Source organism: Trachypithecus francoisi, unplaced genomic scaffold, assembly GCF_009764315.1.
Source record: "Trachypithecus francoisi isolate TF-2019V2 unplaced genomic scaffold, Tfra_2.0 Lachesis_group21, whole genome shotgun sequence".
In the NCBI taxonomy this organism is placed as follows: Eukaryota; Metazoa; Chordata; class Mammalia; order Primates; family Cercopithecidae; genus Trachypithecus; species Trachypithecus francoisi.
This window is the reverse complement of record NW_022681467.1, coordinates 27948476-27970482: the sequence shown is the minus strand read 5'-3', so window position 1 is coordinate 27970482 and position 22007 is coordinate 27948476. Positions and strand designations below refer to the sequence as shown.

Below are 22007 nucleotides of genomic sequence, written 5' to 3'. Positions count from 1 at the left end.
GCTTCTGCGATGTGGGTTTCAGAGTTACCAGGGGCAGGCCTGGGAAGGTTCACTGTGTACCTAACCCAGAGCAGTTCTGCTGCCCAGCAAGGGAAACGACCTGTGTTTCTGTAGCCACATGTGAGGCTGTAGCCCGGGTCACCTGGTGAGTGACCAGGCAGTGCAGCTGTCCACATGTGTCCTAGCCCCTTGGGATGCGATGCGGCTGGCTGGGGAGCTGTCTGGATTCTCCCTAGTCCTGGCCCCCTGCACAGGGCCTGCCAGACAGCCTACTCCGGCCTCCCTTGGAAGAGAGGCTTCCTTTCAGGGGTTGGAGAGTTAGGGTCAGGAATCAGACCCCAAAGATCCACCCTGGCCTCCATGTGGACTCCCCCAAGTGGTTGGGCTCTGGGGCCCTGGCATCTACCTTGGTGTGCCAGGGTTGTGAGGTGGCTCTGTGAGCACAGCAGCCCGGCATTGCCTTTGTTTCCGCGGAGGAGATGGTTGGGGGCAGGGGATGAGTAAGCTGGGCCCCAGAGAACTGGGGTGTAGGAGCCGGAGCCAGCAATTAGGAGGGGTTGAAGGTCGAGGCCTGGAATGTGGGAGGGAGGTACGGGTTAAAAAGGGGTGTAATGTTAACTCTGTGAAACGGGTCAGCCTTAAAGAGTAAATAAGGGGTAGGAGCCTTGCTGTTTGGGTCAAAGTTCATCTCCATGGCAGAACCTGTGCGCCTGCCTCCCGACAGCCTTCTCAGGCCTGAATCCGGCTTTGTTTGGGAGGAGACCCAGCCTGGAGGCAGCTGGAGGTGTCTGGGCCAGGGGCTAGGGAGCACAGGGAGTGGCTGCAGGAGGAGTGGGGTGCGTGGCTGCTGGCAAAGAAAAGGCTTTTGTGCCTGATGCCTCGTGAGGTCGGCGCGACCCCCTCGTGCTGCCAGCCTCCCAGGCCAGTGCTGCCTTCCAGCGTTCCCACGGTGGTGGGGACCCAGCGGGGGCAGCCACGTGCTCTGGGGGGCTCTGGGACTGGGACAAGCTCAGCAGCTGACCTACCGCCTCAACTGAGCTGATTGAGGCCACACCCAAGGAACACTGAGGGCTGTGCCTACAGAGCTCAGCTGGGGCCGCAGGCTCTGGTCCCTGCAAGAAGGGTCTGGGACAGTTGTTCAGAAACCCAGAGCAGTGGGGCTGAAGGGGCCGTGGTCCCCCTACTCATTCCCGAGCAGATCCCTTGCTGTTATTCCTCATGACCTCCATTTGAGAGTGGGATCTCTCTTGGAGACACGTCCTGGGGAGGTCTGGTGATTTGGGGGCCGTCAGAATCAGGTGACTGACAGTGGCATTTCTGTGGGGTCCATGGAGCTCCCTCAGCACCTGCTGCTCAGACGCTGGCTGGCCATGAGGATGAGGCTGAGAGATGCAGGGAGGCTGGGGGATCTGTAGGTCCCCAAGAGCCCAGTGCGGGGCCAGCCTGGGGTAGTCACACACTGCCTTCCCCTCCTGGTGGACACCGGAGCTGGGACAGTGAGGATGCTGCTGATCGCGGGGCCGTAGGCCTCACCGTCTGCTCCGAGGCACTCATAGAGTTGTGGGCCACCCCGCTGGCCGGCTGAGACCCCGGGCAGGGCACAGGCCTTGGGAAGGCCCAGGCAGCTGGCCTGGCCTCTACTGCCCCTTCTGGGCCCGTGGGCCTGTTGGTGTCTGTCCAGAACAGTGGGTTTCCAGCCTGGAGTCCTGGGCCATCTTCCGGCCCCCATGGAGACACACAACCAGCCCCTCTTGAAGGTGCTCACGGTGCAGACATGTGAGGTCCAGCTCCCGTGAGTGAGTCCAGGGGCTCCCATCAGAGCACTCTCAGGCCCCTGTTACTGATGCAGGACTAGGTAGGGACAGCCCAAGCAGATGCACCCACCTTAGCCCTCTGTGTGCTCCACTCCCCGCCTGAGGGTCTCCATGGCAGAAGCCCCCCAACACCACTGATGCCCAGGTGAGCTTGGTGTGTGGGCTGTGGCCCTCAGGCCTCCGTGGAAGTCTGGGGCCTGCTGTAAGGTCCGTCTTGGTCTCTGCCCTGTCCCCGGGACTCGGTTGTGAACCTGGCCCATTGTTGGTGCCTGCTGAATGTCTGTTATCCCGGAAGGAACAAATGAACCAACGTTGACTGAGCCCTGTCCAAGCACACCATTGCAGAGCAGGTGGAACTCCGCCTCTGATGGGGATAAGTTGGGTTGTTTGTTTCTAGGGACATCCTTCCCATCCGAGCACTTGGGCCTTTTCTCTTTGCCAGGAGTGTGGGGACTCCCAAGGCTGTGCCGATGACACACCTGTGTTGGTCCTTTTGGTGTTGCTATAAAGGAATACCTGAGGCTGGGTAATTTATAAAGAGAAGAGTGTATTTGGTCCACAGTTCCACAGGCTGTACAGGCATGGCACTAGCATCTGCTTGGCTTCTGGTGAGGCCTCAGGAAGCTTACAGACATGGCAGAAGGTGAAGGGGGAGCAGGTATGTCTTATGGTGAGAGAGGGAGCAAGAGAGAGGGAAGAGGTAGCAGGCTCTTTTAAACAACCAGCTCTTGCGCGAACTCATAGTGAGAACTCACTCCGTACAGCACCAAGCCCCTCATGACCCAGACACCTCCCACCAGGCCCACCTCCAACCCTGGAGGACACATCTCACCATGAGATTTGGAGGGGACCCAGATGCCAACCGTATCAGCACGCCCTCCCTGCTGACGAGTAATCCAGCTGGGAGTGATTTCAGGGAGCTGGGCGGTTAGCACAGATCTACAGCTGTGGATTTGTCGGGGCCCTTCTTTAAAGATTTTAACAAAGGCAGATGAAGGCTGAGTGGCAGAACAAATCCCATGGCGGAACCACTGAGCCCAAGAGTGAGTTGTGCAGATGCCAGCTCTCACTCCCCGGGGAGCTTGTCTCTGAGGTTCTGCCGGGGTGAGTGTCTGCTTGTCCTGAAACACAGTTAGGTTTCTGCCCCCAGCCCTGCCACTGTCTGCGAGTCTTGGTCTCCCAGACCTCTTTACACCAGCTCCCCACACTCTGAAGTCCTGGGATGCTCCTGGGTCCCTGCGATCATAGCCGCTGGCGCTTGGCAGAGAGCACCAGCACAGTGCCCTCATCTCACGGGGAGGAAACTTAGAATCAGGGAGAGACTTGGGGCAACTCAGCCAGAGTTGGGGAGGTGCCAGCGCTTCTCCTCTCTCCCCTTTGGCAGGTGTAGGGGCCATGTGTGAGGGTCCCCAGAAGATGGGCAGGGGAGCTAGGGAACCAAAGAAGGCCCTCTCCACACACTTGGGGCACTCCCTCCTTGGGGCCCAGGGCCATGCGGGCCAGCTCCTGCCATAGTTTCCTGCCCAGGCACGGGCCAGGTCCCCTAAAGACCCTCAGCTAAGCCCTGGCCGAGGCTTGGGCTTGGACTTTCTTTTGGGTCTGAACAGGGCTCTGTGCACATCATAGGGTGTGGAGGGAGGATGTCTGAGAGACTTTGTCCAGAGGCACGGTGGTCTGGCGTTGTCTTGGGGCTGAACAGCACATCCGTCTGTAATTACGCCCCCACTGGTGGGATGATCTGTTTGATGCAGTCTGCTCCCCAAGTACCATAAGCACCCTGAGAGCCAGGACTCCAGCACCCAGCACAGGGCCTGGCACCGCGCAGGTGCTGGGGTACTGTTTGTTGAGTGAATGAGTGGACGAAAACGAACGAAGGCATGCACAGAGGCAGGTGAGCCAGTGCGCCTCCTGCAGGCCAGGGCTGGCCTGGGTTCCTGACCGGGCAGGCGGGGTGCTCCTTCCGTTTCTTCCTGGATGTGCTTCAGCAGGCCTCTCACTCTGCCCCTTCCTGAGCGGAAAATGTGAGGCCCGCCTGGCCTCCAGAAGGGATGCATGGGGGCAGGGAGCGGACATTACTCACCTCCTGGGCAGACAGGAAGCCAGCGCCAGGGGAGAGCGGGGGTCTGCTCGCTGGGCCTGCTTCCGCCTTCCGCAGGGTGGGCAGTCGGGGGGTTGCTGAGCAAGAGTGGTGTGGAGCCCTGGCTGGGGCAGGTCAGGGCCTGGTGTGTGCGCCTCTCAGATGAGGCTGCTCCTCCAGCTTGGGCCTCGGGACACACTGGGGCTCCCGCACGGTGCAGGCCTGGGGCTGGACGAAGGCACTGAGGGCCCTTTGACTCTTCCAGTTTCTTGGCCACTTTTGTCACACCAGCATTGGCCTTGTGACACTCAGGGGTGATGAGCCCTGTCTCCACCTCCCTGGAGGAGTCTGGGGTTTGGTTGAAGCCAAACAGGCACCAGTGCGGGACCCCTGTGGGTAGTCAGCTTGCTGAGGGCAGGAGCCATGTCTTTGTAGAAATGTCCCTTATTTCTCCCCTTATTCCAGAAGTATTACAATGATTGTAGAAAAATAAAGGAGAAGGCCAGGCACGGTGGCTCACGCCTGTTAGCCCAGCACTTTGGGAGGCCGAGGCAGGTGAATCACCTGAGGTCAGGAGTTTGAGACCAGCCTGACCAACATGGAGAAACCCTGTCTCTACTAAAAATACAAAATTAGCTGGGTGGGGTGGCGCATGCCTGTAATCCCAGCTATTCAGGAGGCTGAGGCAGGAGAATCTCTTGAACCTGGGAGGCGGAGGTTGCTGTGAGCCGAGATCGCACCATTGCACTCCAGCCTGAGTAACAAGAGCAAAACTCTGTCTCAATAAAAAAAAAAGAAAGAAAAATAAAGGAGGAAAAAAGAAAATGAAAAATAATGATGTCTGGGGGGCCTATTTTTCTCAGACTTTTATATTATCTAAGTAACCAGAGCCTCGTTTTCTTTTCAATGAGGCAGTATTGGCACCACCTTTTTTCTCACATAGTCATTGGCCTCCCTCACACTGATGTGGGCCAGCCACAGTTCGAAGGTTGTCCAGTCAGCCCAGTGACTGGGGGCCCATTCCTGAGCCCACTGTGTGCCCAGCCTGACCCTGTGAGCCCAGAGCTTTACATGTCGCTGTTCCACAGGGCAGGAAATGTCATCTCTGAGGGGAAGTAACTTGCCCAGACCACGGGGACTGGGTCTCTCCAGAGCCAGCGTTTTGGCCACTCCTATGGAAGGACATTTGAGTCCCTGTTTTTTTTTTTTTTGAGATGGAGTCCCACTCTGTTGCCCAGGCTGGAGTACAAATGGCACAATCTCGGCTCACTGCAAACTCCGCCTTCCAGGTTCAAGCGATTTTCCTGCCTCAGCCTCCCTAGTAGCTGGGATTACAGGCGTGCACCACCATGCCTGGCTAATTTTTGTATTTTTAGTAGAGACAGTGTTTCACCATGTTGGTCAGGCTGGTCTCAAACTCCTGACCTCATGATCTGCCCGCCTCAGCTTCCCAAAGTGCAGGGATTACAGGTGTTTTTCATTGCTGGAAGCAGGCGCCACAGGGTGCCCTTCAGGGCTGACCCCATGTGACCTGACTCTCCTGTCCTGGGCTTTATTCCTAGGCCCTGGCACTGAATAGGTGCTCAACCAATGGCCACTGAGTCACTCTTGGAATAGATAGGGGATCAGAGAAAGGGCCTGGGACGAGGTGGCCTGGGAGGCCAGGCAGAGGCGTGGCAGCAGGGGGCTGGGAAGGGAGGAGGTGCCCGATGCCAGGGTTTCTTGGGTCACATGTTTCCGAAAGCTCCCTATGACCCAGGAGAGAAGCTCCAACCAGGAGAGAAGGGCAGGGAGGCCACAACCAGGCCATCTGGGGAGGGTCTGGCATGGAAGGGTTCTGGGAGAATGGAGTGGTCGGGCCCAATATGTGGCATCCTGTAGGCAGGTCCTGCTGTGCCATGGATCTGGCCAGCCCTTCCCCAAAGTATGGTCCTGAGCTAGCTGACCCCCCAACTCGGGGCCGCAGCTGCTCTCTGTGACATGGCCTGCGGGCTGCAGCCCCTTACCCTGGCATGCCCCCAGGAGCTCTTAGTGAGAAGACCAAGGCTTCCTACCTTGTGGCCCCTGCTGCCCTCGGGTGCGGCCCTCTGCTGCCTAGAAATGCAAACTGGGCAGCAGGGCGGGTCTCTGGGGAGCAGGTGTGTTGCTCGAGCGCCCAGAGCTCGGTATTTACAGTGGCAGCACTGCTGGCCTCTCTTCCTTGGCTTGGCCCCCTCCCCTGGGTGCCTCCTCCCTGGCCTCCAAGGGGTCTGCAGGGAAGCGTGGGGGCACATAGAGCTCAGATCTTGCTCAGCTCCCTCCTTGCCAGGCAGCCTTGGGCGGGTGCCGTCTCCTTGACAGGCAGGGGTGATCAGCTTGGCCCACCTTGCCAGGTGGTTGAGGACCAGATGTGGACAGCACAGAGGCCCGCCGGGGGCCAGGTTGGGACTGGATGTGGGCAGTCTTCGTCACCTCCCCCAGATTCTCTGAGCCCTGCATGCCACCCCCTTGGTCCAGTCCTGCCTCCTCAGCCAGCCTGGTCTCCCTTGGTCCCCTCCGCCATGGAGGCCTGTGGGACCCTGACCGCAGCTTACCTCACAGCCACCCTCAGCGGTGTCCCCGTCCCTACTCTCAGCCCCCAACCACCATCCAGGTCATGCTTCTTTGGAACGGGAGCCGGGCTAGGGGGTCCTTGATGTCAGCGAGACTCAGGCACTCCTGAGTCCCTGTCCCTCCCTCCCCACCCACATGAGCCAGGCCCTGTCCAGGGACCCTGAGTTCCCAAGACGCTGCTTCTCAATCTGGCAAACGCCAGACCCATCTCAGGTGCCCACACTGTTGGGCAGCTAAGCGGGCAGTGAGGAGTCAGTGCTGCCATCCAAGGAGAAGGTACTAGGCAGAAGTGTGCCTCCGGCTTCTGGTACTCAGGGTGCCATGGGGTGTCCCCAGCAAGGGGTGAAGCTGTTTGAGTGAGGGATCAGGCAGGAGGCAATATGGCTGGTGGGGAAGGAGCTGATGGGAGTCACGGCCAGGCCACCAGGGCTCAGAGACCATCACCCGCATTACCCCTGTGCCACGGCTCCTTCTAGTGCCCTCCTCAGGTGATGCCCCCCTCCCCTGGGCCCATCCCTGGGTCACAGCAGCCCCCTCCTACCAAGGAGCACAGAACTCTGGCCTGCTGCTGACTCCCCCCGACCCAACACTCATGGCCAGACATCTGCCCTGGTCACTATTGCATGGCAGGAGGTGTGGCCCTTGCACCAGTCTCCCTGGGTTGGCCTCTGAAAGGCCTCTCTTGCAGTGGGCTTTTAAGCCAAGCCTTCTCCCTAACACCTGCTCATTATGGCCGTGTCCATTGCCCTCACCCTAATTCTCACAGCTGAGGCCAGAAACCAGGACTGGGCCCCATTCTGCGGGTGCAGGTCCCACCCACCCCCACCCCAGGAGCAAGAGCTATTTGTTCCTCCTCAAGGCTCCAAACACCCACATCAGATGAGCAGGCGGCGGCCTCCTGGCCTCCCCTCCCCCAGGAGCAGAGAGCTGGGGCCCAGGCCTTCCAGGGATTGGCTGTAGGCCACACTGGCAGTCCCCGGTCACAGGAAAGTGTCCATCATCAGCTGGGCCGCGGGCGGCACAGACAATGCTGGGCTGTGCTGGGCCCTGGCCCGCCAAGGGGTGAGAGACGCCGGGAGACAGCACCGAGAGATCCCTTTATCCAGGAGCGAGCAGGGCCTACACAGCCCTGGCCTTGTCCGGGGTACTGGGGCCTTGGGTCTCCAGAGGACAAGCTCTGGGGCCTGAGGAGCTGAGAGGTTCACCTACTGAGAAAGCAGGGAAGTGAGCGAGGCATGGTGGCTCACGCCCGTAATCCCAGCACTTTGGGAAGCTAAGGCGGGCAGATCACATGGGGTCAGGATTTTGAGACCAGCCTGGCCAACATGGCAAAACCCCACTTCTACTAAACATACAAAAATTAGCTGGGCGTGGTGATGGGCGCCTGTAATCCTAGCTACTCAGGAGGCTGAGGCAGGAGAATCGCTTGAACCCAGGAGGTGGAGGTTGCAGTGAGCCAAGATCACACCACTGAACTCCAGCCTGGGTAGACAGAGGGACTCCATCTCAAGAAAATGGAGGTGAAGGTGAGCCTGGACCAGTGGGGCCATGTGGGGATCAGTGCCCTTGCCCCTCGCAGCCGCCCCTTAGCCCAGGATACATACAGAGCTCTTGTCCAGCAGGCTCCTCTGTCAGGCCAGGCCCTCCTGAGGCACCTCCACCGGGAGCCTGTTCAAGGGTGACTTTCCCAGGAACCAGGAAGTGACCAGGCCACGTTGGTGTCATCACCCCGACCTAAGAACTGCAATGCACCAAACCCAGACTGGCTCCCAGGAGGGCTGGAGGAGGCCTGCAGGGGCTTTGGGGCCAGGGCCCTGCCCCATGAATCATTCACCCATGGTGGCCTGGAGTGGCTCTGTTTGCTCTGAGAACACGGGGGGCAGGCTGTATGTGTCCCAGCTCGATCTTTGCACACTGAATTAGTGTTTATTTCTCACCACCTGTGCTTGGCCTGGAGGACGGGGCCAGGGAGGACACCCACACCCAGGCAGTTCATCCTGGGAGCGCTTCCCCAGGGCATCAGGGGCCAGTAGGTATTGGGGGAGGGGCTCTAGGAAATGGGGCAGTCTGGTAGCAGGGGTAAGGGAATTGTCCCACAGTACAGATGGGCAAATCAAGGCTGGCCTTGGAGGTTCCCAGAATGCCTGAGAGCACTGGGTGGCCTAGGTGGTGCTCTGGGGCTGTCTGGGTGCCGCCACTCATCCCGGGCGATGGGCCAGTGACTTCCCCCTGGAGCCTCTGGTTCCTCCCTGATGTCTGCTGCAGAGGGTGGTTGTGCAAATCAGGCATGATGAGTTACCCACCGCCTGACACTTGGGACCTGACGCATCATTGGTGTCCGCCTTCCCCTCCACTGAAGGTGGTGTCTGTCTCTAGGGCCCCACCGCTTGAGCCACCTGTCCCAAGGCCTGAATATCATCTGCAGCTTGGACACCTGTCTAGGGGCGAGGACCCCCAGGGTCTCTGCAGAGAGAAATGATTTCAGTTTTAGGGGAAAATCTAGGTGTGCAACGTCTAATTCAGTAGCCAAGGATGGCTACTGAGCCTTAGAAAAGGCTAGTGCAGACAGGTATGCAATACATGCTGCGTCTTGGTGGCTCCATAGGAAAGAAGAAGGTGAAATACCTCAGCTCTGATAACACGGTGTCGACTATTGAAATGGTAATATTTTGGATATATTGGGTTAAATAAAGTAGATTATTAAAATTGATTTCACCTGTTTCTTTATTACTTTTTAAAATGTGGGTACTAGGGCACTAAAATCCCTCATGTAGCTCACTGTCTGTTTCTGTCAGACAGCGCTGCTCCTGACTGTGAGGGACTAGATTGGCACCTGCCTAAGGAAAGAGTGACCAGAGTTTCAGCAGGAATGCCTGCTGCCCGGGCACTGAGGGGCACACACAGAGGAGGCACGTGCTGTGGGGGTAGAGGCACTGGCGCCCCGGGGCTGCAAATCAGGGGGCAAGTGTGGCACTCAGATGGGGGCATGGGCTTCCTGCCCCGTGGCTGGGGCTAGGTCAGGCTGTGTGAACCACAGGGACAGAGCAGTGTACTCAGGAGAGCAGCTTTGCAGGCAGCCGGGGCCGGAGGGCCACGTGGAGAATGTAGGTGCCCTGTGTGGCCTCATCACCCAGGATGGTAGGGTCCTAGTGTCCCCCATTTGACCTCTGCACCCCTCCTGCCTTTCCGGAGGAAGAGCTGGGCAGCCCGCCCTGAGCCTGGTGCTCCTTGGAACTATGCATCATGTAAACACGGCCTGGGCACTGGCCTTTGTCAAAGCAGGCAGGGGGCCAGCCCTGGGGAGGTGCGCGCCTCAAATTCAGAGTGGAGTCAGCACCCCCAGACCACAGCCCAGAGCCCTGCTGTCCACGCCTCCATGGCCATGGCTCCAGCAGTCTCCCACCCCCTCCTCCCCCGTCGCCTTGTTGTGCGTGAATTATTGATGCCCCTCCCGTCCCCTGCCTGGCTGCTGCTGTGACAGAGTCTCGTGGAGGCGGCTCTGCCTCCAGCAGCCACACCTCTGGACACAGAAGGCAATCTGCACGCAGGGCCTGCTGGCCTCCAGTGGCCGTGTACCTGGCCTATGGTCCCAGGGATGGTGGGCCTTCCCATTCTCCGAGCCTAGCCTGGGAGCTGGCGGGAGTCGCCCACCGGGAGAGGGTGCCACTGGCTTTGGGCCCCAGAGCGCGGTGTGGCGATTGGTGGCTCACACAGAGCTGGGCTTGTGCAGGCTGTGGGGCACTGGCGCCCACATAAGGGCATTGTTTGCTGAGGTAAAAGGGGTTTTTGTCTCCTTCTGGAGACGGGACAGAGGGAGGAACAATTTCCCCCATTCATCACTAATTCCTCCATTTGAATAGAAGCACATTGCCCCATGTTCAAATAGATGGGCACGGCAGTCCTTCCCTGCCCGTAGGCATTCTGAGCACAGGTGGTGGGCTTCGGGTCCTGCCCAGATGAAGTAGTCACCCTTTGCCACAGTGGGGAAGGCCTAGTTTTGTAGAAATGCTCGGGGGGGTGCATCCCCGGCTGCTTCCCCAAGGCCCCTCAGGACACCTCTCTGCTGCCCATGCAGCCACAGGCTGGGGGCAGGCCCACCCTGCTGCCAATCACGCTGGGCCCCAGCAGGCTGGCCTCGGGTGACCCTCCTGGAGAGGCCTCCTGGCAACAGCAAGATGGGGACCAGGTGGGGACAAGAGGTCACCTGGGCAGCCTTAGACTCCACTTCCAGCTCCAGGTGTGGAGGGTCCGTCCAGAACTCCCAGCTTCCCACTGAGCCTCCCAGCTGGAGGCCTGCACCCCGTGAGGCCTGTGTGCCGGGGCTTCGGTGCCCATGGAGCCAGCTGGGTTTCTTCACAGAGTCATAAAGTGCCAGAGCCCAGGAGGGCGTCAGCGGCAACTCCCAGGATTGTAGATAAGAGGAGGCCCAGGAGGTGGCAGTGCCCAAGGTCACCTAGACTGCAGGACCCTATACCCGTACCATCCCTGCCCAGACCCCACTGCATTCCATCCCAGCATGGGTTTGTGTGCCTGTCTATGTCTCTTTTAAATCAGTTTTGTGTTTGTTTGTTTGTTTTTGAGAGAGTCTCACTCTGTCGCCAGACTGGAGTCCAATGGTGCAATCTCGTCTCACTGCAACCTCCACTTCCCGGGTTCAAGCGATTCTCCTGCCTCAGCCTCCTTGAGTAACTGGGAATACAGGCATGTGCCACCACGCCCAGCTAATTTTTGTATTTTTAGTAGAGACAGGGTTTCACCATGTTGGCCAGGATGGTCTCAATCTCTTGACCTCGTGATCCGCCTGCCTCTGCCTCCCAAAGTGCTGGGATTACAGGCGTGAGCCACTGCACCTGGCCTAAATCACATTTTTTTTAAGGGTTGTGGGAGGCAGAATTCCAATCGGATCAAAACCCAACTGCCCCCAGTCTCTCTATTCCTTCTTTCCCCAGTGACAGGCACGTTCTCCTGGCCAGGTGCAGTATGGGGTGGGTGTGAGGATTGCAGCCAGTCCCTCCCGTGGGCATCAGCCCCTCCGTGGGCACCACCTCCTTTTGTGGGTACCAGCCTCCTCAAGACTGAGCTGGGCATCATGGTGAGGTCCCCGTGCAGAGCGATCCCAGCCCCCAGGTCCCATCCCTTGGCCTCTGCCAGGGAGAAGACCCTGGACTACTCAGAGACCAAGCCATTGGTGTGAGCTGCCCCAGCCAGCCTAAGCAATAAGGAAACTGTCAGTTCCCTCACCAAAACCTCCAGGGCCTTCCTAGGTGGCAGGCACAGATGGATTCCAGGGGATCATCTGTGCCCCCATCAGCCCTGCTTTCCCCAGCATGGGCCTCTCTGCACCATGGGCCCAGCAACCCCAGGTAGAGAGTGCCTTCCCAGCCATCGCAGCAAGAGCCCCCGCGTGACGTCCTCGGGTCCAGCTTGGTCACACGCACTCACCAGTTGCTGTGATGGGCTGACTGGCCAGGCCTGGGGCATACATTCACCCTGGGGAGCCCAGGAAGACTCAGTTGCCCTCACCAGCGGGAGGGGTGTGATCTAGGGGGCAGCAGGAGCCATCCAGGCCCACCCAATACAGCTGCACCAACTCTGGGTCTCTAGGGCTGGGGCCGCTTCTGTGAAGGCTGGGCACAGGCCAGAGACACAATAAACACAGTAGTATTTCTTCCAAGCACTTATCCTCTTCTTGCAATACTACTGTGTTAGAGGGGGCTGGGCGCGGTGGCTCACGCCTGTAATCCCAGCACTTTGGGAGGCTGAGGCAGGCAGATCACGAGGTCAGGAGATCAAGACCATCCTGGCTAACATGGTGAAACCCCATCTCTACTAAAAATGCAAAAAATTAGCTGGGCATGGTGGCGGGTGCCTGTAGTCCCAACTACTCGGGAGGCTGAGGCAGGAGAATGACGTGAACCTGGGAGGCAGAGCTTGCAGTGAGCCAAGATCGTGCCACTGTACTCCAGCCTGGGCAACAGAGCGAGACTCTGTCTCAAAAAAAAAAAAAAAAGTAGGTAGAGGGGTCAGTGTGCCAGAGTGGGGCGGGAGCTGGGCTTACTGAGAAGGTGACCTTTACGCAGAGCCCTGAAAGTGAGGGACTGTGCCAAGGGGACACCCAGGATAGAGTGGAGCAGGAAGAGGGAACAGCAAGTGCCAAGGCTGGGTCACAGCTGGGGCAGGTGGGTGAGCCGTAGGGGCTCACTGGAAGGGCCTGGTGGGCCCAAAGGAGGGACCTGGCTTCCAGTTGGAGTAAACTCAGCCTGTGTGGCTACAGCTGGGATCAAATCCACTGCTGTGGGGCCAAGGGACAGGCTGGACCAACCCCACCCCAAGTAGCACCTCTGCCCCTGATGGTTCAGGAGGCATCAGCCCTTGCCCCACCATCCCTGGGATGGCTTCTGCAGAGCCATGGCCCAGAGCCAGTGCCACAGTGGAGATTGGGGCAGGCAGGGAGAGCTTCTCTGAGGTGGTGGTGCTCGGCTTAGCACGGAAGGGTAAGCAGCAGTCACCGAGAGTAGGGAGAGACCATGGCTCAGGGGCCAGAAAGCTGGTGACACCCCTTTGGAGCCCCGTCTCCTCTGGAGCCCTCATGTTTGATTTGTCACTGCTGGAGCACGAGCCCCGAGGGTAGCAGTCGCCCCCATCCTCACAGTAGTCCCTCACTGGGCCCACCTCAGACTGTCACAGGCTGGGCTCCAGGATCCCCAGAAGCCCCCGTTGCAGTCTGGGAGAGCCTTGTGCATTGGCAGTGGGTGAGTCATGATGTGAGAAAAGGTGGGGTGCAGGGAACCGGGGTTTCCTTTTGAGCTCCTGCCCCATCCCGGGCATCATCCGCACCTTAGAACCGTATTTTATGGCCGTGGGACCCACTCTGAAAGGAAACGGAGGCTCCAGAGGGTGGAATAGCCTCTTCCAGCCACTCCACAGCTCAAACCTGTGTCCTCCCCAGTCAGCAAAACATGGGCTTCAGGTTGTAGGCAGCTGCCCAGAGCGTGTCGTGCCAGGGCAGCTGTGTGGGGTGGTGGCTGCCTGAGCGGAGCTTGGGGGTAGGCGAGACCCTGGTGTCACTGGGGAAGGCAGGCTTTTGCGATCCATGTTGTGCCTCTGAGTGAGCTCTGTGTGTGCGGCGTGAGAAAATAAGATAATGGCAGATAGAGTCTATAAACTAGGGCTATGGGGCTGTTTTTGTTCTGGGTTTTTTGTGTGTGTGGTAAAATGTGTGACATAAAATTTGCCATTTTAACCATTTTTAAGTGTACACTCCAGAAGCACCATTATTTCCACAGCTTGTTCATCCCCCCCAACAGAAACTCTGCACCCATTAAGTAATACCTGCCCGTCCCCCAGCCCGCGGAGCCTCACTGTGCCTTCTGTCTCTGGGGATTTGCCTGCTCCAGATGTGTGCAGAAGCAGAAGCACTTGCCATCTTTGTCCGTCTGGCCTGTTTCCCACAGCCTCATGTTTTTGTCATCCACATTGCAGCACTTATCCAAACTTTGTTCCTTTTCATGGCTGGATACTATTCCATCGTATGAATAGACCACATTTGTGTACTCATTTACTTGTCGGGGTTTTTAAAAATACAAATAATGGGTTGGGCACAGTGGCTCACGCCTGTCATCCCACCACATGGAGAGGCCAAGGTGGGAGGATGGCTTGAGCCTTGGTAGATCGAGACCAGCCTGGGCAATATAGTGAGACCTCATCTCTACAAAAAAAAAAAAAAAAACTTTAAAAATTAGCCGAGGCCGGGCGTGGTGGCTCACACCTGTAATCCCAGCACTTTGGGAGGCCAAGGCAGGCAGACTGCCTGAGGTCAGGAGTTCGAGACCAGCCTGGCCAACATAGTGAAACCCTGTCTCTACCAAAAGTAGCTGAGCATGGTGGCTGGTGCCTATAATCCCAGCAATTTGGGAGGCTGAGGCAGGTGAATCGCTTGAACCTGGGAGATGGAGGTTGCAGTGAGCCAAGATCGCCCCATTGTACTCTAGCCTGGGCAACAAGAACGAAACTCCGTCTCAAAAAAAAGAAGAAAAATTAGCCAAGCATCAAAGCATCGTGGTGTGCACTGGTGGGGAGATCAGGAGGCAGCAGTTGCAGTGAGCCCTAATGGCACCGCCGCACTCTAGCCTGGGCAACAGAGCAAGACCCTAAAGAAAAAATAGGCCGGGCGCGGTGGCTCAAGCCTGTAATCCCAGCATTTTGGGAGGCCGAGACAGGCGGATCACGAGGTCAGGAGATCGAGACCATCCTGGCTAACACGGTGAAACCCCCGTCTCTACTAAAAAATACAAAAAAAAAACTAGCCGGGCGAGGTGGCGGGCGCCTATGGTCCCAGCTACTCGGGAGGCTGAGGCAGGAGAATGGCGTAAACCCGGGAAGCGGAGCTTGCAGTGAGCTGAGATCCGGCCACTGCACTCCAGCCTGGGCGACAGAGCGAGACTCCGTCTCAAAAAAAAAAAAAAAAAAAGAAAATAAGCCATGTAAATCAGTCGCCAGTATTTTAAAATCAGTTTACATAATGGTGCAGATTTCCAGTTTCTAACAGCTTGGAACACGTGGCCATACGAGGTCCTAGCACCTGGTGCCTTACGGGTCTTACCCGCCCAACCACTTCCCTGGCCAGACTGGGGTGGCGTCTAAGTACAGTTAGGGGAGGTTCTGCTCTAAGCATGTCGATCCCCAGCCAGGCAGCCGGGGCCACAGCCCTGAGGCAAAGGTCTTGGTAGCTGGAGAATCTGGGCCCCCGTGTCAGGCATCTGACCTGGTGGAGGCTCCAGGAGCACCCTGAGCAGCGTGTGGGTCTCAGGGGCTCACACCCGGGGAGGGCAAGTCCATCTTCTCGGGAAAACCTGATCAGGAGGTGGGTGATGGGATGATGGGATGTCACCTCTGGCCCCGTGCAGGGTGTGGCACTACAGCCAGCCTTGGGCCTGGTGCCTGTGATGAATGCAGTGACCACTGGCTTGCTGTGTGCCAGGCATGATGCCCACTGAGGAGCAGCCCCTCCTTCCAGAGGAGGAACCTAAGGCCCTCCAAGGTCTAGCAAGTGGTGTGTGAGGGTGGTGTCAGTGTGTGAAGTCACACCTACAAGGTGGGTGAAGGATGGGCCCCCCCCAGCTCATGGGAACGGGGGTAACCAGCCAGTATGGGTGTCATCCCTGTCCCCCATGGAGGCTCCTGGACCTCAGGTGCAGGGGCTTCTCCGGTGACAGGGTCTGTCCTGGTGGGGCAGATGGCCCTCATGATGACCCTGGGCCAGGTGAAGGAAGCACGAGGATCCCTGGCAGGGCTGGACAGCAAGCGGGGGTTGGAGGCGTGACTGCCTCCTTCCTAGGGACAGTGGAGAAAAGTGCCAGCCTGAGGTGGCAGCGTGGAACCAGACCTTGAAGGCTGGCTGCCATCTGCTCAGCTGGAGGTATCATGGCAGGCAGATTGTAGAGCCCCAGCACAGCATAGTGAGGCTGGGCTGGGGGACTGCAGAGGTCACAGGACTGAGAGTGCCAGTGGCCATGGGTCGGACTTGTATTCAGCTGTAGGAAAGCATGAGACAGGGGAGTGAGGATTAGGCCTGGCTCTCACAGGCGGGATGTGGGTGGCCTGGGCGCTGGAGAGCAGCCAGCAGGGGCTGCATGGGGAGCTGGTCTGGTTCCCGGGTGGAGGACAGTGGGCACCCCCATTTTCACAATTCACCTTCCCTGTTACCCACAAGGCTCAGTAAGGCACATCTGTCCCCGCAGGAGGTCTGGCACCTTGGTTGCAGTCATTACTTTGTTTCCAGGCCAGCATTCAGTAGGTGCTCAGTAAAGATGCTGGGGAATGTGTTCACTCCAGACTGGGCGCGAGTAGTCTGTGGGGTCCTGGGGACTGCCGGCGCGGGCCGGGACTCCGAGGATGCAGCCAGTGAGGGGCAGCTATGGGCGGGCTTTGAGCAGAGCCCGGAGCTGCCCTGCGGGAGGATGGAGGGAGTGGTGGAGCTAGGCTGCCCGGAGGAGGACAAGACGCCTGGCCCAGGGGACCTGCGGCAGCCGAGGGGGAGGGGTGCACTGCGCCGCCGTGGTCTCCCATCCCCCTCTGCCCGGCCCGGCTGCTTGATGGGCAGCCTGGACCCGCCCCTGGGCAGCCGGGAAGCCAGCAATTGGTTGGAGCGCTAGAGCCGCTCGGTCGCCATGGGGACGCTCTGGAGGCGCGCGTGCCCAGTGCCCTGCACCGGGGACTAAATCTTCATAATCTGCCGGCTGGGAGGGTGGGGGTGGGGGTGGGGTCCAGCGTGACCCTGGCCTGGGGGAAGGGGTGGCAGGGTTCTCTGTGACCACCCCTCCCCCATCCACGCTGGGTGCAGGTGCGGAGCCGCCAGGGTCACCCGTGCGTCCCTGGGACCCTCGCTGGTGCTCACCTGACAGTGACCCCGGGAGTTTCCGTGCAACTTCAGCCTCTGCCGTCTCAGCTGAGCAAGCAGGAGGCCGGGGCTGGAGCTGGGGCTGGGTGGGCAGAGAGGCCTGGAATGTATCTGGAACTGTCTGGTCTCCCGGTTAAAGTTTCCTCCCCGGCGCCCGCAGGCTGGCGGTGCCGCACTCTTCGCGGCAGGGGGCGCCCTCGCAGTGCTTTGCCGAGGCTGCCCACCCTGAGACGCCGGGCAGGCCCACTCGGGAGCCGCGTGCAGACCCCAGACCCTGCAGCCCCGGCTTGGCATGTCCCAGGCCACGGGGCCGGCACGGAGCACGGATCCGGGGACCACCGTGCCTGTGCCTTGGCTGCCAAGGCTGAGCTGGGCTTGCTTGCAGGAGGGAGTGGATGGCTGGAGGTCACAATAGAGCCATCCTTCCTGCCTTGGGCAGAGGAAGGAGACATTTGAGGGCCCACTGTGGGTACGGGCTCTGAGAGCTCGAAGCTGCAAGGCAGTGCCGGGCAGCAGGAGCAGGGTGGGTGGGAGGTGTGGTCCTGGGAGCTGGGGAGAAGGGAGAGCCTGGCCGGGCTTTGAGGGCTTCCAGGCCACTCACTCCTAAACCCCTGGAGCTGGGCCTCCTTAAGTCTGGATATAACGCTTGCAAGTTTGGGGTGCAGGAAGACCCTCCATGCCCTGCACAGCCCTGCCTGGCCACTCCCCTCCTGATGGCCTCTGTGTTCTGGCAGAGGGGACCCTGTGGCTGCATCAGCTAAGGCTGTGGGCTGGGGCAAGTTGCCTCTGAGGTGGGTTGGGTAGCAGCACTCATCCCCACCCAGGGATTCTCATGAGGAAGACACAGGGTGGGATACTCCGAGGTGGCTGCAGTGGCCACAGTGCGTGGGATAGGGCCTCACACCCAGGCCTCTCATTCCAGATGACTCCTCCTCTGAGAGTGGCAGCGGCAATGGCTCCTCCACCCTGAACCCTTCCACGTCGAGCAGCACGCAGGGCGACCCTGCCTTCCCGGAGATGAATGGCAACGGCGCCGTGGCCCCCATGGACTTCACCACGGCCGCTGAGGATCAGCCCATCAACCTGTGTGACAAGCTCCCGCCGGCCACGGCACTTGGCACACCCTCCTACCCCTCCGATGGCTGTGGTGCCGACGGGCTGCGGAGCCGAGTCAAATACGGGGTGAAGACCACCCCTGAGGTGTGTGGGGCTGGGGACTCAGTCTCTTTCTTTCTGTAGAGGGCTGTCGTGAGGCGAGAATGAAATGGTATACACCCAGAACTTAGCTGGAGCCAGCCCATGTGTGTGACACCAAGCCAGGGTGATGGCTGTGGCTGGTATGCCATCAGGTTCCTGGTGAAGCTGTGGGATGGGAGGTGGCCCTCAAGCCAGGCCCCCTTCTCCAAGTCTGGTTCCCCATCTGTGAAGTGGAGCTGATGGTCCCTGCCTTGGTAGAGATGGTAGATGGATATGCATCCCCACGACCCGTCCCCTCCCCCAGAACAGCATCTGCTGTGGATAACAGCAAGTGGCCACTTTCGGCACAGCCAGGTACGAGGCCTCCCACTGCCTGGTTTCTCTGCGTGCCTGTCCCCATTTTATAGGTGGTGCAAAAAAAGGGCAAGGGCCCAGGCACGTGGGCAGTGGAACTCCTCCTTTGACCAGGCTGATGGAGGGTGGGCACAGCAGATACCCCTACCAGTGGGCATCCCCCCTACTTCCTGGGGCCTCCCTCACACTTCCACAAGCTGCCTCCGAGCGGCTACTAAGGTTTCCTGCAGTAGTGCTTCTTCTCCAACCTGGGCCTGGGGGCCAGAGGCGCCTTCCTGGAGCCTGTACCTCTGGACAGACTCTTCTCCCTCCCTGGCATCCTGCCCCTATCCAAGTCTGTATGTGGACGAAGTGACAGGCACCAGGCCAGTGACCCTAGGGGACCGACCCCTGTGGGCCTAGTCCCAGGGAGAGAGGCCTGGCAGGGGCCGTGCTGTGGGACCAGGTGCCAGGCAGTACACTTCTTCCTGGATTTGCTCCTCAGTGAGTGCTGTTCCCCTCCGGGCTGTGCCATGGCCATGCTGCCACATCACAAGGTCTGACCATGCAGCCACCTGTTCCTTCAGCCTGCCTTACCTGCTCGATGCCAGCCTCCTTGAGGGCAGGGACAGTGTCCCCAGGCTACTGCCAGTCAGGATCTGAATGAGTAGTTGGGACCCATCGAAGGCACAAACTTTCCAAAAGGCAACAGTGGTCCTCAGCCATCCCAGAGCAGTGCCCCGAGGCAGGGGCAGGAGACAGGTGGTGTGGGAGCTGAGCCATGAAGGATGAGAAGAGGGAGGAAGCACGGAGGAAAAGAGGAAGTTGCCTCTAAGGAGAGATGGGCAAGGGGGCTTGTCCAGGGAGGAACTCGTGATGGGAGCAGAGGGCTGGAGCCCTTCTCTGCTGGAGGACAGGAGACTGCTGGTGGAAGCTGGATCTGGTTCCCTTTCCCTTTCTACCCACATATTCTCAAGGGGCCACTGTGTTGTCCTGGTGGGGGTGCAGACAGGAGAAGGCCAGGCCAGGAGCTGCGGGAACACATCCTGCTTAATGGACCTTCGCCTTGGCTGGCCCCTCGCCCAGCGCATCTGTCCCTCCTCCTGACAGGCAGCTCGCTGCTTTGGTGACAGCTCGGTTGTCAGCTTGGGGTGTAGCCCCTTGAGATCAGGGAGGAAAACCCTGAAGCCAAAACATATCTTGGCACAAGAGGAGGCTGGCGGGTGGTGGGAGTCCTTTCCGTGTCTGCCTTTCCCCTGTACGTGTGGCAGGTCCTGGTGTGGACCTCTGCTGAGGAAACAGGTGACACCCTCCTAAGTGCTTGGCACCCCCAGGAGCCAGGTCTCTGCATACACTGTTGCAGTCGGTCCTCCCTGCGGCAGCCCAAGGAGGGAGGAGGTGGTAGCATTGCTGTCCCCATTGCACAGATGAAGAGAGCAGAAGAGAGGAGTGACTTGCTCAGGGCCTCGCAGCTGTGGCTCTTGTGGCAGCAGGGCGTGCGTGCCACCCTGGTCCCCAAGCTCACCACCTGTAGGAGACCCAGCAAGGGCATGAGCAGCTGCTTGGCCCAACCCTCTGCCTCTTGCCCTCTTTTTAGTCCCCCCCCTACAGCTCTGGGAGCTACGATTCCATTAAGACTGAGGTCAGCGGCTGCCCTGAGGACCTGACAGTGGGCCGGGCCCCGACGGCAGATGACGACGATGATGACCATGATGACCATGAGGACAATGACAAGATGAACGACTCTGAAGGCATGGACCCTGAGCGTCTTAAGGCCTTCAACGTGAGCACTGGCCGGAAACAGGTGGGATGGGGATGGGAGCAATGCCAGGGTCGGCCCTTCCCATGGCCCGTGTCTCTGCAGATGTTTGTGCGTCTCTTTGTGGACGAGAACCTGGACCGCATGGTGCCCATCTCCAAGCAACCCAAGGAGAAGATCCAGGCCATCATCGAGTCCTGCAGCCGGCAGTTCCCCGAGTTCCAGGAGCGGGCCCGCAAGCGCATCCGCACGTACCTCAAGTCCTGCCGGCGCATGAAGAAGAACGGCATGGAGATGGTGAGTCCCTCCCTGGCCCACACTTCCCCTCGGCGCCACCACGGACCTCCTGCCACACTCCCAGGATGCCCGGGCCCCTTCACCCAGGGTCTTCCCAGGAGCCCTGGAAGCAAGTACCATAATCCCTGGTTTGCAAATGAGGGAACTAAGGCCCAGAAAGGTCATATAGCTCCGTAGACTGAGGCGCTCGAGCCCAAACCCCACGCTGTGCCACCCACCCCTGGGGCAGGGTCTCTGCACAAGCCCAGGACCCCCACGAGCCCCATGCTAGCTCCATCCCCGTTCTGCCTGCAGACCAGACCCACGCCACCCCACCTGACCTCGGCCATGGCAGAAAACATCCTGGCAGCTGCCTGTGAGAGCGAGACGAGAAAGGCAGCCAAGCGGATGCGTCTGGAGATCTACCAGTCCTCACAGGTACCTGCCACAGCAGCCACTACAGGGGCCGCTCCCGGGCAGCCAGGGAGAGCAGGTGCAGGGAGGGCAGGCCTCAGACGGCTGTGGACTGAGGGAGCTGTGATGGGTGCAGTTGGGGAGGGGCAGAGGGGGAACAGGAGGGCAAAGACAAGGAGAGGAGAGGGGTAGAGGTCAGGCGTGTTGTTCTCAGAGGTCTTCAGACCTCATACGGAAGCCTGGACTTCATACCGAGACCAGAGGGCCCAGATCAAATATGCTGACAGGGAGATGAGCAGAGTCGGGAAAAGCCCCCAGCGGGGAAGGTGGCCAGGGGAGGGACAGACAGAATCCCACAGGTCAAACCACAGCATTGGGTCCCAGGAGTCCTGGGGCCGCAGCATTTATCCACCTTGTGTCCAGGGATGGTAGTTGGGGCCAGCTGCCCCTTGGTTTCCCCAGCGACCCCCTCTCCCCTCTGCAGGATGAGCCCATAGCCCTGGACAAGCAGCACTCGCGGGACTCCACAGCCATCACCCACTCCACCTACTCACTGCCAGCCTCCTCCTACTCCCAGGACCCTGTGTACGCCAATGGCGGCCTCAACTACAGTTACCGCGGGTACGGGGCCTTGAGCAGCAACCTGCAGCCCCCTGCCTCCCTCCAAACAGGAAACCACAGTAATGGTGAGTCGGGGGAGGCCTGGACTCTGGCTCCCTGACCAGCACCCAGTTGGGTCTGCAGAGCAGCCCCCGGCAGGGTAAGGGGTAGGGGGAAGCAGAGGCCTGTGATGGAAAGGGACTGCCTCACAGCACAGGGAGCAGGAGGGGCGGTTCTGGCACCCTCCCACTTCATCGTCTCAGCTGGTCCTTAGATTGGAAGGTGAAGGAGACTTAGCTGGTTAAAGCAAAAACCTACCGCCCCCTTCTCACCGCCAGTGATGCTTGCTCCACCGCTTCCCACCTTCACTCCCGGCGCCTCTCACTGATTCCGCTCCCCTAGGGACCCTGTGGGTGCCGAGTCCCAGCCAGGGGCCTGTTCTTGACCTGAGCTGAATCTCCACAGCCCCATCTCACCCATAGTGACTAAGGCTCAGTGAGACGGCTGCTGGCCCGGCCCAGCTGTGGCCCCGCTGCCTGCAGGGCG

General features: G+C 59.5%; 1 protein-coding gene across 5 annotated transcripts in view; it reads left to right on the top strand.

Moving 5' to 3' along the window:
* NOL4L (nucleolar protein 4 like) overlaps positions 1–22007 on the top strand; it is a 146538-nt gene that overhangs the window by 115858 nt on the left and 8673 nt on the right. For all 5 annotated transcript variants that reach the window (XM_033186086.1, XM_033186089.1, XM_033186088.1 and 2 more), the window contains 5 exons: positions 17805–18082; positions 20010–20195; positions 20277–20468; positions 20763–20885; positions 21346–21547. In XM_033186086.1, the coding sequence (XP_033041977.1) occupies positions 17805–18082; positions 20010–20195; positions 20277–20468; positions 20763–20885; positions 21346–21547 (981 nt within the window). The remainder of the gene's footprint in view (positions 1–17804; positions 18083–20009; positions 20196–20276; positions 20469–20762; positions 20886–21345; positions 21548–22007) is intronic.